General features: G+C 48.3%; 1 protein-coding gene across 1 annotated transcript in view; it reads right to left on the reverse strand.

The window, feature by feature from the left end:
- Positions 1–577: 577 nt before the first annotated feature.
- FAM135B (family with sequence similarity 135 member B) overlaps positions 578–16,725 on the reverse strand; it is a 163,038-nt gene continuing 146,890 nt past the window's right edge. The window contains exons 12-19 of the mRNA XM_032610155.1: positions 13,371–15,372; positions 11,299–11,465; positions 7,556–7,647; positions 6,433–6,530; positions 5,018–5,169; positions 2,747–2,857; positions 1,034–1,147; positions 578–783 (exon numbers count right to left, since the gene is read on the reverse strand). Of these exons, the coding sequence (XP_032466046.1) occupies positions 578–783; positions 1,034–1,147; positions 2,747–2,857; positions 5,018–5,169; positions 6,433–6,530; positions 7,556–7,647; positions 11,299–11,465; positions 13,371–15,372 (2,942 nt within the window). The remainder of the gene's footprint in view (positions 784–1,033; positions 1,148–2,746; positions 2,858–5,017; positions 5,170–6,432; positions 6,531–7,555; positions 7,648–11,298; positions 11,466–13,370; positions 15,373–16,725) is intronic.

A 16,725-nucleotide genomic window follows, 5' to 3' on the forward strand; every position in this document is an offset into this window, starting at 1 on the left:
ACAAAGCATTCCTTTGTCCCTTGTTGAGAAAACATGAGGAGAGAATGAGAATATGGGCATCACAGGGTCTTGTACAAGTGGCACATTTGAATCTATTAAGGATTGCATTTACACATGTATGTTCCACTTCTGCACAGAGGTTAACCTGAGTTCTGAAATGCCTGTGTGCATCAAAAATGATAAAGCTCTGAACTAGTCACACACCGAACAAATCTAGTTAAGTTGCAGTGATCTCTGTGAGCCAGTGGTAGTTAAGAAGGTGGGCTCACCAACTCCAAGTATTCTGTTTCTTTATTTTCTCAGAATTTTCCTAGAAAGCATCTCGAACGAGACGCCAGATGGCTAGACAGGTTCGGGCAAAGTCTATTGTCTTTTACACTATTGGTTCAGCTTTCCCAAATCTCCAAAGTGGAAGCACCTCGAATGTCTGGTCCTACCCCACCCTCCATCCCTCAGCGCCTTCCTCTCTGAGCTCCAGCCTGGAATGACAGAGGTCTGTAAAAGGATGTCTCAGCCAGAGCTCTTACGGATCTTCAGCGTTTCTGGTGAGCTCCCCAAGGCCGTTCCCTCAAAGCCGCTACTTGAAGTAGTTGAGTCCTGCCACCAAGAAGAACTTCTCCAGGAAGAGCTCGGAGTCCAGTACGGCGATGTGAGCTGCTCGGCCAATCAGGGTGTTGGCAGTGCTGGGCAAGGCATGGAACACGTTGTGTCGAATCAAAGTGCAGTCCTTGGCGTCCACCAGAGGGCGGAGAAGGTTGTTGATCATCTCCGCGAAAACGGGTCCTGCGAGGAGGGAAGATGGATAGGAGATGGGGGCAGAACTCAGCAGCAGAATCTAGAGAAAAATGCTGGGTGTGTGTCGGGCGGCTAGTCCAGAGCAGAACGGCTGATGTGCCCTAATGGGTACGGCACCTTCATGATTTCCTTCTGCTTTTAACAGAAAGTCACTGAAACGCAGGAGGAGAAGGAGAATAGGAAAGAAAAGAAAAGAGAAAAGGAAAGAAAAGAAAAAAGGAAAAGGAATGTGGCTCACCTGTGTGTCTGTCTTTGAGGGCAGTTTTACACATCTCGATCCTGGCTGAGTGAAATGGCACATAGCGGTCTTGGGGAGAAGCGACCAGCACAACATTTTTAAAATACTGCAGACCTGCAATAAGCCAGATGGGCGCTTTTTACCCAGGTAGTTTCATATTAGCCTCTGCTTTGCGTACATTTTACAAACTTGCCCCAGAGAGAGGAAAAGGGAGAAGACACCAGACACACTGGTTGAGTCACTGCATAAGGACCTTCTGGGCTGGGAGGTTGAAAGAGGGAAGGTGGCGGCTTTGTCCTCATCAGCCACGGAAGCTAAGGAGACACACAGCTCTGAACAGTGAGAGATAAACAACACGGAAGTAACAGATGTGCCCTTCTGGGCTGGGAATACTGGGGAGTCCATGAGGAAGTAAATCTAGTACTTTGCTCCTTGTCAACCCCACGGCTCCCTTCGTTCCAGCCTCGGTCATGTCACCTGCTTGAGGAAATCAACCTCTGACCTCATCTCCCTGCAGGGAGCTTCACCTCCCTGGAATCAGTCTCACACTGAGGCAGAGGGATCTTTTAAATTAAGCATCACAGCCTATTCTTTCAGTCCCCAGAGCCCATCAGGGATCTCCAGCTGCTGCAGTGCTCTGCCCAGGTCCTCCACCGGCCTGCTCTCAGCCCAGGGACCCTGCGGGGGACGCCTGCACTGACGTGAGTCTTCTCATCCAAGATCACAGCCCAAGACCATAATACACTGGGGACTGGCTGGACTCAGTGACCGGCAGATATGGGGCAGGGGGTATAAAGACCAGCCCTTTGCCCTCCGTCAGGACACCTCTTTAGGGCCACCCCAGCTCCCAAGCTCCCAGAGGGTGGGGCCCGCTGAGATGTCTGGGTCGACCACGTTGTGGTCCAACTGCCCTGCTGCCCAAGCCTCCTTCCTCACTTCCCCACGGGGGGGATGACCCTCAACATAGCACACAGAGACACACGTGGGTAAGGAACTTGACCAAGGTTATCGTCAGCCCAGGGCTATGCCGGACTCACATTCGAGGAGACAGAGATATCATCAGAGTCAGTGTCCATAAATTAGTGGAAGATTGTGGACCATAGGCAGACCCTGGGCCAGGCCGGCTAGCTCAGCAGCACTGAGCGGACAGTCGGGCAGCCTCTCTGCTCTCTCCGTGGACACGAGGCCACTGCTGTGCTCTGTTCACTCCCATGGCAGGTAGGGTCTTCGACATCTATGTGTGCTTCCTTATTACGGGGTGCGGGTGAAGGTGTGATCTCAGGCCTGCGAGAGGGACCCCCATCTCCCCTTGCACTGCCAACAGAGATGGACAGTGTCCACCTGCCCTTTTTGTAGGTGGATCCGCACCTGGCTGAAAGAGCTGGGAGTTGGCACATAGACCTTGGGGCCCGTGCAGTTAGGACATTAAAGGCTTGGTGGGCAGGGGCTCTGCTGTAGAGATGACACCGCACACACCTGCCTCTCATCATGATACCATCCCCAGGCCATGGGGGGAGGCGGTCCAGGGGCAGCTGAGTTCTTGGGTAGCTGTTGGCCTCTCCATGAGTTGAGGGGACCGTGTAACAATGCAGCTCATGGTGACATCCTTCTGTGAGTGAGTCAACGTAGCCTTGACTCTAATTTGGGTCTCAGGCGTGGGCTCTCCGTCTCTCACTCATCGTGGCCTCGGGGTGCTGCAGGGGATCCACTCACCTGTTTTTTGGCTTAGCTGGTAAAGGAAACATTTGCGCAGATCAGCATTATCCCTGAAGGTCAGCTGCAAAAGGGACCCGGATTTCTTCAATTTCTGCATGAGCCACAAGCCTAGAAAGACAAAAACAAAGCCAAACCCACATCAAACGCATCAAACAAAAAGAAAGCAAAAAAGAATGCGGGAAAGATTAACGTTAAACTGTGATTTGTTAGCTAACTTAGAAATGAGAGCGTGCTAGGCAATTTTACAAATCCTTGGGAAGTCAGAGGGACATGTGTGTTCTTAGGTACTGGTAGCGGGGATAGAAAATCTTACGAGACAGGCTTCAGGAGTCATGAAACTATCCAAACCCTTTGATTTTTCAGTCCCCTTCTATGAATCTAGCCTAAGGAAACTGTCCTAAGTGCCGAAAGAAGGTATATAAGAATGCTCCTTACAGATCCATTTAGGATATCAAAAAGCTAAATTCGACCTATTTCGAAGTCTATCCATTTACTATGGCTGTGATGACACTAACACGGATGAGTATGAGTATTATGTCACAAGCACAAAGAAATGAGTTTGATAAAAATGCAAGGAAGATGGCGGTGTGGGAAGACCCGGAGTTAGCGTCTCCCCACAGCTAGGGCGCCTGTCGGCTGCTCGTGGGGGACTCTGACCGCCAAGGAGACGGGAGGAACCCCAGTGTGAACCAGTAGGACGTAGGGGGACCTAGGGGGGAGGAGAAGTGGAGGCCAGACAAGATCAGCGCCGCTGAGGCCGGGGAGATCAGGAGAGGCAGGCGGGAGGGACTCTCCGGGAAGAGCGGGAGAGCAGCAGAGGGCGGTCGCCTGGGCCCACTCGGGCACAGGGAGCCTGCTGAGCTCCCAGGCTGGTCCCCTGCTCTCCCAACGCCCTCCCTGCTGCATGGGTCCTTGGGGGCAAAGGAGGGAGGCCAGGGAGATGAGGAGAGGCAGGCGGGAGGGGCCCTACAGGAGGAGCGGGAGAGGAGCGGCGGGCGATTGCCCCGCCCACTCGGGCACGGGGCGCCTGCTGAGCTCCCAGGCTGGTCCCCTGCCCTCCAACGCCCACCCCTCAAGCCGCAATGGTCCTGGGAGGATTTGAGGGAGGCTGCGGAGATCAGGAGAGGCAGGTGGGAGGGGCACTCCCTACCCACGACCGGAGAAGCAGGAGAGGAAAGGAGGGCGTTTGCCGCACCCACTCGAGCCCAGGAAGCCTGCTAGGCTCCCAGGTGAGGTCCCCTGTCCTCTGACACCAGGGTGGGGGGCACGCCTGGACCCCTTCTGTTCCTTGAGCCTAAGCCCCACCCCCCACGGCCCCCCACCCACATTCACACCCACATGCACACCCCCATATATGTATATATATAATGTACATGTTTATAGACATATAAACACATACATACACACATATATAAAATATATGTTTACAGATAGGCATATGTATATATATATATATATATATACATACACACACATCATGCATGTATCGATACTTATACACAAACATATACACATTAGCTTCAGTTTACCAATAAGGAAACTAAGTAGCACAGAGATGAAACGTCTTGGTCAGAGCCTTCCTCGAGTGCCTGGGTTAGAGCTTAACCGTAAGCTTGTCATGGAAGCGACATGATTCAAAGCCCATTGCTATAGACTGAGTGTTTGTTTCCCCCAAATCCATATGCTGAAACTAAACCCCTCCATGAGATGGTATTTGAAGGTGTGGTCTTTGGAAGGTGATTAGGTCATGAGGGCTGGACCCTCGTGAATGGGATTAGTGACCTTAGAAAAGAGACCCCAGGGGCCCCCTTGACCTTTCTACCATGTGAGCGTCCGTCTGTGAACCAGGAAGCGGGACCTCACCCGACACCAAATCTGCCAGTGCTTTGATCTTGGGCTTTCCAGCCTCCAGAAGCATGAGAAATAAATGTTATTTGTAAATCCCCCCTTACCCAGTCCCCCCTTACCCAGTCTATGGCAATGTTACAACAGCTTGAATGCATAGACACCCATGCTCTCTCTTCCCCACCATTATTTATCTTTATTCACAGAAAACTGAAGCACAAGAGACCTTGCGAAACCTCTTGTCTAATCTCATTCAGCTCACACACAAAATAACATCTTTCTGAGCCCAGGTCTCCCACCATCTCACGCTCTGAAGAGGTTCCAAAGCCACAGGTTCCATCAAGAAGAGCATCTGTCTCTGGTTCCCTCTCCCCTGGGTCCTGAATGAACTCTGAGGAATGTTGAGGCTGGAGAGAGTCTTACCTGTACTGACCAGGGTGCTGTTGTTGTACAGGGTCCCCAGGTGCGGCCCGGACAGCGACAGGAAGGTGTGGAGCTTGTTGAGGTAATACCGGAACCGGGGCCGCGTTAGGACCGATCGGATGATGATGTTGCCCAGAGAATGGCCGATGAAGCTGTTGAGAGACAGAAGGGGTCCACGTGAGTGACAGCAGGAGGCTGGCCGCCAGGGAAGTGCTGCACCAGGAGCGCCAAGGGGTGAGCCACCCTCCACCTCCCATGGGATTTAGGGGAACCGGCCGGGAGAAGGGGGGCCGCTAACTCATCCCCATCGGGTTTCTAAACGCTGGCCACGTGAAGCCCGAGGTGGGGCCTTTGCGAATGGAAGCTCTGAGCCCAGTGTGGTCAGAAGAGAAGTGTGGGCATCTTGGTGTTATTAGAGCACCCTCCTCCCCCCAGTTCTGGTCTCTACGCCTCCCTCAGTGCACCTGGGGGTTCTGTCTGAAATTCACATCGGAGCATTGAACCCTCCTGGTCATTCACAGGGTGAAACCCCAGCTCCTTAGCCTGGCTTACGAGGCCATGCGTGTCCCGACTTCTGCCCGCCTCTCCACTTTTACTCATCCCTCAGTACAGTTATGAGTTGCCTGCTCAGCCCACAGCACATGCTCCGCTCCAGCTGCACCGCTGCTCCAAGATCTATGGACTCGACACATCATCACTTTCAAACTAAATGATTATTTATCAAAACCCTATTATATTATATATTATATTAGCTCCCTAGCTCTTCTCGTGTGCGTCCTTTTATTTTTACCTAACTCTGTAGGCCTCTGAAACCTCATCTGTTGAATAAAGAAGTGGTATCTTAGAGGCCTAAATGGGGTCACGGACGTTGAGGACTCACCACTATGTCCACATCTGCAAGTGCCTGAGAAACACAAGCTACTGACTATCACCTTAACCATCTCAATATTTACGCCGAGTTGCCTGTCACAGTGGAAGGACACACTTAGCACCGATTGCAACCCTTTTACGGGGCAGGCGACGCATCCCCTCAGGGCTGGTCCCACTTAACAGATGGGGAAACCGAGGCTCAGAGATGTAGAAAGCTTGTAAAAGGTTATATGGTAGAATCGGGACACAAACTTGTGAGCGTTAGAAGAACGAGAATTTAAAACCTAGGATATTTGTTTAAGTCCAATTCTCTTTCTACTGAGCTACACGGTGTTTATTCTCCTCCACACCTGCTATGACAGATACGGGCGTGTCAAGCAGCCCTGGTACCCACTTCTGTTCTGAAAGTAATCTACCCCCTTAAAGGTCCCAAGTTAACTTATCCCAGACCGGTATACAGACGGCATCACGCTGAACTTGTACACAGCAAACACGTAAAAATGGCGCCCCTCCCCCCAGCATTAACTACCTGTGGTTCCTTTTACCTAATTCGCGATATGGAGAGGTTGTACAGCTGGATGTGCTGAATAATTTCATCCAGTAACCGATCGGTCATGGTATCAAAGTCTGCAAACGTGTCCATCTGGAAGGAGAGAGAGGGAACGGCTATCGGGGAGGGCGTGGTGCCAGGCCGGGCCCCGCGCACAAGCCCATCTTCCTCCACTAAACACCACCGTGCGTCCTGGGGGCATGCCCACGCCTGACATTAGGGTACAAATCAGTATTCGACAACCAGAAAAGGAGCCCCCGATTGGGGCTCTCCAGGTCAGACTGTGGGTTCCCTCTTTGTGAGGCGACAGTGGTGCCAACACTTCACGGAACGGTTGGGAAAAGTAAATGAAGAAAGACGCCAACTGCTCAGCGCATCGTAGATGCTCAAAGCGATCCTCTTTCCTCCTGCTCACGTTTATACCCCATGCACCCAAGTGCATGCCTTGTATACAGCAGGTGTCAAAGAAAAGGCAACAGGACGGACCACTGAGAGAGGAGGGATGAGACTGTACCTTCCAGCGTTGGCTTGTTGATTATTCTCTGTACGATTCCCATTGTCAGTGGTCATGGGACCCTTTAGTTATAAGTAGTCCTGTGCCTCCAAAGAACACTTAGCCTCATCCCTCTCAAGTCCCATGGAATGGGACTCAATGACAACATTCCACCCAGCCCCATCTCTTGGCCATGGAATCTCTCAGTTCTCATCTACCTTGACATCCCATTAAGGCTCCAGACCTGAAATGGCAAAGGCCCCATAGTTTACCTCTGACTGTGAAAAGGTCATAATCCAGCTCCATTGGTTACAAAGATGCCAGTGACAAGCTCCTTCCCCAGTACAGACCCACGGATGCCCAATCATTTATGCTCTGAGCTGTCACTCAACCTATGACCTGTGAGGTCAAAAGGCCCAGTCACCTGACTCACATGTCCCCCCTTCTTACTATTTCCTCCTCCCAAAAGAAAATGAGCTCTCCAGACCTTCCAAGTGCCTGGGCAGTGTTCCTTGGTAAAGTCCCCTCCCATCTGTGCGGCCATAAACCATCACGGTGACTCTAGGAGGCTCATCTAAGACACGACACAGGGATTCTTTCGGTTCTGATGCTTTTGTTGTCATACCTGATTCTTTTCAGACATTAGGAAGTCCAGTTTTCCTCCAGGGAGCCCCAGTTCTATGAAAGTCTTTACCAGACGGAGGTCCGCACTGTTCCCTAAAAGCGACAGATAACCCCACCACGGATCCACAATTAATCAGATAACAGCTGACACGCAAGAGATTTGTTTCTCACTCCTTTCCGGTCCCCCTCCCATTTCCCGCTTTCTCACTAAGTTGATAATAAAAACAACTAAACATGTCCAATCCACTGGTCCCCGTGCTGCCCCCTCCTCCTGTCCACACAGGGTCAGGGTCTTTCTGGTATCCCTCCCTCAGGGGGATTATTCCCTGATCTATAAATACGTGGCTTGTGAACATTCTGTACACAGGAACGGTTGAGGGCACGCCGCCTCTCCCTTCTTTGACAGCCAATTCTGTTTACTCAGGACATTCTGCAAGTGGTGTCACTTAATGATGACACACGGATGTGGCACAATGTGACATCTACAAGTCCCCTCTCAAATCGCTTCCTTAATGCAGGACTAGTTCCGCCGTTTACAGGTTGTCAGCAAGTAAGTCCCTCAAACAGGGGCGGAGTTATGTACGGGAGAGTAAGAATCACCCTTGGGAACCAGAGTCAGCAGGGGCAGGCTCCGTGAGTGAGCATCAGGGCAGAGCAAGAAGAGCTTAAGGACTTGAGGCTCTGCTGCCGAGAGCGAAGCCACAGAGAACACACAGAACGCATCCCTGCAGTGATAATCACGTGGAAAATAGTTGATACAACAGAATACGCTTCTTGTTCAAGTATGGTTAGGGGTAAATTCCATGCGGGCCATGGGGTTCAGTGGCAGCTTAATGAATGTTTTAATCTGTTCCTCAAAGGCATCCCTACAGAGTTGAAAGTCCGAAGCTGCTTATGTGGCTATACAGGTGACCTACTTCACCATGTAACCATCCTTTCAAAGCAGCTGCGAAACTACAAGTGATATCGTTGACTACCAATTTTATACCCTTCTTTATGAAACCACCAAGGGATTCAAAAGAGGATGAAAATGCCATACAGAATATGGGAGGACTAAAGATGTTTGACAGACTGCTCCTAATTTTCAAGGATGACCCAATAGAAGCGTGACCCAATAGAAGCGTGACCCACGACGATGGCCCATCAGAGCACAGGGCTACAGTTATAAAATACTCCCATTCTTTTAGAAAATGTTTCTATTTTGTACTAAGTTAAATTTTGTTCATTCCTTTCATTTCTGACAGTAAAAGTTTGCTCTTTGGTCCTGTTCTTGTTTAAAGCTACCTAATGGCATTCTAGGTTGTGGCCTTAATAAATATGTATCAAGTGTTTCTGGTTTAGCACAAGGAGTCTAAGGAAGGGATAACAATGGGCCCCCCTCCTTGGGCTGTTGAGCAACAGAGAACTTCCTGCAACTTGAAACTTTCTCAAAAAATATGATTTGAGGGCTTCCCTGGTGGCGCAGTGGTCGAGAGTCCGCCTGCCGATGCAGGGGACACGGGTTCGTGCCCCGGTCCGGGAGGATCCCACATGCCGCGGAGCGGCTGGGCCCGTGAGCCATGGCCGCTGAACCTGTGCGTCCGGAGCCTGTGCTCCGCAACGGGAGAGGCCACAACAGTGAGAGGCCCACGTACCGCAACAACAACAAAAAATATGATTTGATAATGTGTTCCACTGAGGACCCTTACAAGAATATAAATCTTGGGCTTTGGGCACAATATGAAGAGTTGGGCAAATATCCATAACCATTACCAATTTCTTCAGTTCTTTGTTAACATCAATATAGCCTTGTAAGTGGAATGTAACCAATGGATCCTGTAAAACTCTGCAAAGTTTAAACATATGGACGTGGAACTAGAGAAATCACCTTCAAAAGAAACGTGTGCTCTGTTATTGGTTGTCTCTTTGACGATTTTATGCCCAAGTGACAATGCTGTGATGGGCGGCTCCGTTTTCTGACACAGCACAAATACTGCAGAAGCTGGCCTATCTTTATAGCATCCCTCTTCTCCCACTTGCAGGATGGAGTCTGTGGCCTGACCAGATTTCTTATTCTCACAAAGAGATTGAGAGGCTTATCTCATTTTCATTTAATATCAGGTAAGTAAGAGATGCACACTGGTCATGCAAGGCCATAGACCCTGTGTTAAAAATACACAGGATGAGTGAGAACGTTATTCTTTGTCTTTCTGGAAGTTCTTCCGATTGGAAGCCCCAGTTAAAAACAAGCATGTTTTCAACAGCTTAATACTTCTGCAAAGAGAAAGTGAGTGTCAAGCTCAAAAAAATCTTCCGACAATGGCACACGTCAAACTTCAGCAAACTTATTTCGTTTATATTAATTATTTTTAGTATGACTCTTTGTGTGTAGCGCGTGAGTCTAGTATTTAATTTGCGGTGTGATTTGAAGTTTATTTTTTTCAATAAATACACTCAAAAAGTATGCCCATTTCAGTACGAATTTTGAAATTATAGTATAAGGTACATGGGTAGAGTAAATAAGGGGAAGGGAAATGTGTGAACAGCTGAAGTTTGTGAAGCACTGAAGTCAGTGCAGAGAGAGGAAAGCTCACCGGAAAGAAAACCCAGTGTTGAGAAAGACACAGTGGTGTGAAATGGTCCCTGTCCGTGGAGATGGGAGTGAATTGGTGCAGCTGGAAGAGGGGAGAGCAGAAAGGGCAGGAGATGAGGATGACAAGGATCAGACATAAAGAGTATTTTATGCTGGGAACTTTCGAAGCTCTTTAAAATAGGAGTTCATTTTATCTTATTTTCTGAGAGCTACAAAGAGCTTCCATCCCAGTGATGGAACGACCGGACCTAGTAAGATTTTAAGAAGACGACTCAGGGATGTGGAGGGAGGTTGGGGTTGGGGGAGAGATGAGCTTGTTGGTAAAAGGCAAAATGAAACCATGGGCTCTGGAGCCGGACAGATGGGTTTTAATCCTGACTCAACCGCGTTAGCTGTGGGACCTTATACAAGTTACTTAGCTGCCCTCTTAGTCAGCTTCCCCACTTATAAATGGGGGTGATAATAGCAGCTACTCTGCAGGGCTATTGTCAGGATCAACCACGTTAATAAATGTTAAGTATCTAGAGTGGTCCCTGGCCCCGGTGAGTGATGCATACATTCTGGCCATCATCAAAGTCATCACCACCATCGTCATCATCTGGAATGGATGATCTACCACTGGATTCTCTGACACTTCACTTAATAGGCCTGTTGCCTTAGCGTCCTGGCATGCAATGCATATAGCCAGGAGTTGATGTGGACAATTAAATGCATTAGCCCCAAGAGGGAGGAAAATTAAGGATATTAACAAGAGCACGTCACAGAAGTGAAGTCCATCACCATTACCTATTTGATCGTCATAAGAAGAATGTGACCACCGCTTTTGCTGCTCATCACCACTGAAGCCCTAGAGGAGCCCTTTCACTCCTCCGACCCTTAGTCATACATTAGAATCCATAAACGTGGATGTGATTTATTCTTTCCATTCATTCCTTCATCGCATTAATTCATTCATTTGTGTATTTCATTAACTCAACACATTTTTTTTTGCCAGAGAGATCTTCTCTTTGAGAGCAGAGCCATGCCATTTCCCTAGATCCAGCATACTTCCTAATGTTCCACAGTCGCTAATTGAACATGTGTTGAACAAGTCCCTAAACTAGATTAATTCATGAACATGCTAATTCGTCTATAGCACAAAACTTTGAGGAGGAAACGCTTTTAGAACTCACCATCCAGGCCATGGACACAGACTACCAGGTGAATCCCATCTTCCAAATTTTCTTCCTCTTCCTCTGGTGGGAAATACGGTACGTCAGAAGCTAGTACAGATAAGTCACTGTACAGAAATCCATCCATCTTCAGTTCTTTTTTAAACTTTTCTTTGGCCTGATAAAAACTGGAGAATACACGAATTAATCACAAGCCGAGCTGTGTATTCCATGTTGAACAGGAGATGCACTGAGCTGGGATGCAGGAGTGATGGACAACTACGAGGAAGTGTCTGCCAAGCGACCAAGGCCGAACGTGGGACCTCATGGGAGACGCTAGTGAAAGGCTTGTTCTGAACAACGAGGCAGAAAAGTGACCCAGGAAAACCAAGGGCTGTATTGATCTGGGTTCTGCAGATGTGGTTCCTGCATTGAATAGAACCTCTAAGGTTCCCTCCAGCTCCAAGGATCCACAAAATCTTTAAGCGATCTTCCGGGAGTGAGAGTTTATTAACCTGCTTCCATGTACTTCTCCAGCGTCATCAGCTAGCCTCCAAAAAGAACACGTTTCTCATAAAGTCCCTGCATGAATTATGCCTCTTGTCTTTACTTCCATGCCTTTGTGCATTTGGGTCTATCTGTCTGAAATTCCTTTCCCACCTGGTTATCCTGTTCTTTGCCTGGTTACCTGACAAGGTGGTTAAGACCACGGACTCAGGAATCAGACTGCCAAAGTCAGAATCTCGGCTTAGACACTTACTAGCTGTGCACCAACTGCTTTATAACCTCTCTGCATTCAGTTTCCTCATTTGTAAAAGGGGAATAACACCTGTATCGAATTCATAAAGTTGTCTTTGCCTTGTTGTATTAAGTGATATAATCTATTCAAAATGCTTAGAACAGTACTTGAAGCAGATTAAATGTGAAAAAGGAGATGTGATCGATTACCAGCCATATCACCACCATTATCATCAACATATGATGTCTCATATTTTCTCCTCAGCTTAGGTATCATCTCTAAAAAGCTTCTCATGGCCACAATCTCTGTTCACGCTCACTGCCCCACAGCCAAATTAGGTCCTTCTCTTTCTGGTTCAGCTGTGCACACATGAACCATCCCATTCACTCAACTGCCCTCATTTGCTTCTGTCATCTCCCCGTCTCCTTGTTAGACTGAGAGCACAGTTACAACCAGGACAGCACTGGCCAGGCACTGGACAGTGCCTGCTATGCGCTGGTTAAACTGATGACATGGGCATATAATAGGCACTTAATGGTCTTTATAAAACATGGGATCCAAAATTTACCTGCCTGTGCAATTTCTTTGGGGGATAACTTTAATGTGTAACTGTTTAGCACTTTTTGAACAAGTGAATGAGACGGGATGTTTTGATTAAGTGATTCCATACTATACTTAATCAAATACATAGTTTATAGGTGAGGGAGTAATAGGAATACAAACCCAAGACAAGGATAAAGGGATGGATTCTGGCATTTCAAAAGGAGCGATAAACTTAAGAACCACACAAAAGGGGCTTAGGAAGAAAATCTGAATTAGTCCTATTCCCAAAAGGCTCTCAAAGAAATGCGCCAAGACAGAGGTACAGTGACACTCATAAGGTAGCTGTTCATCATAAGAAAAACTGAAAAAAAAAACATTTATGGTTTATCTCTAAAGGATCTTGTTAACGAAATCATGGTACATTTATACAATGGAATATTACACTAAAATGGTAATGCAAAAATAGCTTTATAAATATATAAAGACGTTTCCAATATATTGTTGGAAAAAACTTAGAGTTTGTCAAGAATTATCTTACTTTTGCAAATTAATAGTATATACATAGAGGTGCACATAGGAAGACGTATAGCTGAACTTACACAGGGGCTATATTTGAGATGGGCTTATTGATGATAGTTTTTACTTCTTTACACTATTCTACAGTCCTGACTTGTATGATAAGAATGTAACACTTTATTTAAGCCAGAAAATAACTGATATCACAATTTTGAAATAGTATGCCTGAAATTGAGAAATATGTGGAAGAATCTGAAAGATGGTGCTGGTGTAGGTAAGCCACCAGCAAACCTACCTGAACATCCTTTCACTGACTTCCTCTTCCAACTTGCTGGAATGGTTCGGAACACCTCCAAAGGAACCCAAAGGTTGATGAGTGATGGGAAATGGGGTCTGTTTGGAAGAGAATCCAGCCCTGGCAGGGGTCTCCTTGGGCACAGACGAGAAAGGGAGGCAGGTGGCAGTGCAAGACATGGATAAGTTGACGACCTCAACAGCTTTCAGGCTGTCCAGAGAGAAGGTCTCTGCAGAGGTCACGTGGGACAGCATGATGGAGGGGCCTGCCCTCGGCTCTTGGTTTCCTGTAGCTTGGGAGTGAACGGAGTGAGTCACAGTGGAGCACACAGCGCCTGCTTCACGTCCATCCTCTGGGAAGGTGTTAGGTCCTCTACCAAGTGCTGTATCATCAATGATGCCAGGTGAGCTGCTTCGCTCACCTGCTGAATCCGGGTTGACGATCTCGGCAGCTGACGTACAACTCACTTCAGGCACCTCACGGTGGGTGAAATGCTCAACGTCCAAGATGCTGCTGTTGGAAAGAGCTCTTTTCCCCACATTAGAGTCTTTAGGGATGCGCTTTGGGGTCTCCATGAGTTCTCTAGGAAAAGCTCTGTACCTAGGGGTTTCAAGTGCTGGGATGCGTGGTATTTTTAAACTCAGACCTTTGGTTTCAAGCCCTGGAGGGTTATCGGTCCTGCCATCAAGACAACAGGGTCCTTGAGGATCAAGCTGATCCTCTTTACCTTTGGGGATGTCTATGTAACCAGGGCCCTGCTGGTTGTCAGCATCTGAAACTACCTCCACAAGGGAATGGTGAACCCCAGCATTACTAAGTTGAAGGCGGTGTCCGGAGGGACCCGTGCTCCTGGTGTGCACAGCTGAAGTCTCAGGAAGACCTCGCCCTTGCTGCAGGGAGTCCACCCCTTCAGCAGACTCCTCGGGGCTACTGATTTGGGGTGCAGAGACAGACTTGGTCAGTTTGGTGAGTGCCAGTTCCCTTTCCTCTTCCTCAAAAGGCAAAGAGCTAATGGAGGTGAGAGAGGCCTGGATCCCGCTCGGCAAACTCGTGTTGCTCTCTGTGTGTCCACCCTCTAAGGAGTTCCTGTGTAGGGCATGTCTTCGAACCAGCTGGTGCAAGACATCCCGGTCACTAGGTAACTCCTGGGCTCTACTTCGCGCCTCGGACCAGGCAACAGAGCTTGGTTCACTCTCGATGCCTGAATCAGAGATGATGGACGAGGATCTCTTGATGACCCCAGAGAGTACGGACACTCCCTCCTGCTCCTCTGAGCGAGGGTCCTCTGGGGAAGCCTTGACGTCCAAGGGACCCCTCAAAGAAGAGTTGAGTGGATCACAGGGCTCTGAGGGGATGAGCTTCAGACTTACCAGCACCATCTTGCCCCCCTGGTCTGCTCCCTTTCCAAGAGTACTTAACTCATGGAGTGTGGTTTTCTCTGAAGAGCTGGCATCGTGATGACTTCCACCTGCTACCCCTTTGCTTAGCTCAGTTCTGTCTAATTCATAGTTATCTCGAGAGCACCCACTCTCGTGCTGGGTACTGGTGACTGCTGTGGGGTCAGCTCTGCAGGGGTTCTTATTGCTAGAATTCACATCCATGTAGGTCAGTGCTGGGGCCTGGTCATCCTCTGGACCAGGACTCCTCCTGGGCAGGTCCTCATCTGTCGGCGGGTGCGTTCCAACATCAGACCTTTGGCCAGTCCGACGTTCATCTTCAGGCAAACCTGGTTTGTTCTGGAATTCACCAATTGTCAGATACACCTGAGATTCCGAGCACACGTCCGTATGACTCGGTGTGGTGACATTCTCATTTGGCCCTGGACACCTAATAACCTCTTCATTAGAGTCCATTTGGGGTGGTTTCATGGTGGGCAAGACAAGGTCTTCCCTCAAAGATGATTTTCTATTTACAGTATGGTTCTCCTCTCTGTCGTTTAGATTCAGTATTGTGGGACTTGTTGCTGCAACATCAAAACTAGGGTACACACTCAAATTATGCCCTACAAAAAGAAAAAAAGAAAGAAAAATGTGTTATACTTTAAGAATCTACATTCATGGGGCTTCCCTGGTGGCGCAATGGTTGAGAATCCGCCTGCCAACGCAGGGGACACGGGTTCGATCCCTGGTCTGGGAAGATCCCACATGCCGCGGAGCAACTAAGCCCGTGCACCACAACTACTGAGTCTGCACGCTGCAACTACTGAAGCCCGTGTGCCTAGAGCCCCTGCTCTGCAACAAGAGAGGCCACCGCAATAAGAAGCCCGCACACCACAACCAAGAGTAGCCCCTGCTCGCCGCAACTAGAGAAAGCCCGCGCGCAGCAACGGAGACTCAACTCAGCCAAAAATAAATAAATAAAATAAATACATTTATTTAAAAAAAAATCTACACTCACAAATTACCCAAATGCCTGATTGTATAATAAAGAGTTTGTCTGGACTTTGTTCCTGCCTCCTGGGAGATATCCTCTAAATTCTTGGAATTTCCCAAGCGATAGGAATGTCAGCTATTCATGGTGGATCCTGAGCTAATGATAACGAGGTGACTCATGGTGAGTCCTCTGATAGTCTGTGTTGAGGAGGTGACTCAGGACGGGGGCTGGCCATGCCAGAAAGACCAACCACATGACTAGTTGACTGAGGATTTGAACCAGGTGACATCGGTACAACCTTTGGGGAGGAGAGATGGGCTGGGGATTGAGTTCCTTCATGTGGCCCATGATTCAATCAATCATGCCTACATTATGAAACGCAGTATGAACTCTAGACGTGGAGGATTGACTAAGCTTCCCCGGTGGGCAATGTACATTCATATACCAGGAATAGCAGTCCTGGGGGCATAAAAGTTTCATGTTTGGGACCCTTCCAGACCTCGCCCTATGAGTCTATTCTTCTGGCTGGTCTTTATTTGTATCCTTTCTAATAATACTGAAATCATAAATATATCCCTTTCCTGAGTTCTATGAATTTTCCAACAAATTATCAAACCTGAGGGGTCATGGGAATCCCTGGATTGGTAGCCAGTTGGTCAGAAGTCTGGGAGGCCTGAGAACCCCTGAGCTTGTGGCTGAGTTGTGAAGGAAGGACAATCGTATCAGAGACTGTGCCCTTAACCTGTGAGGTTTGACCTAATACCGGATTATCAGTGTCAGAAATGCGTCACACTAATGCAAAAGCTGCCAACGATTATAATTCTTGATTTACCTTTTACTTAGTAAAAAAAACATTTTGAATAATTACCACTTACAAATAGTAAAACATTTACCGATCTTGTGTACAGTATTTACAGAGTATAGAGAATGCTTTGGAGCCAGGAGCCCCTGGTCTCCAATCCTGACACTGACACTTGCCAGC

Source organism: Phocoena sinus, chromosome 17 (assembly GCF_008692025.1).
Source record: "Phocoena sinus isolate mPhoSin1 chromosome 17, mPhoSin1.pri, whole genome shotgun sequence".
Taxonomy (NCBI): domain Eukaryota; kingdom Metazoa; phylum Chordata; class Mammalia; order Artiodactyla; family Phocoenidae; genus Phocoena; species Phocoena sinus.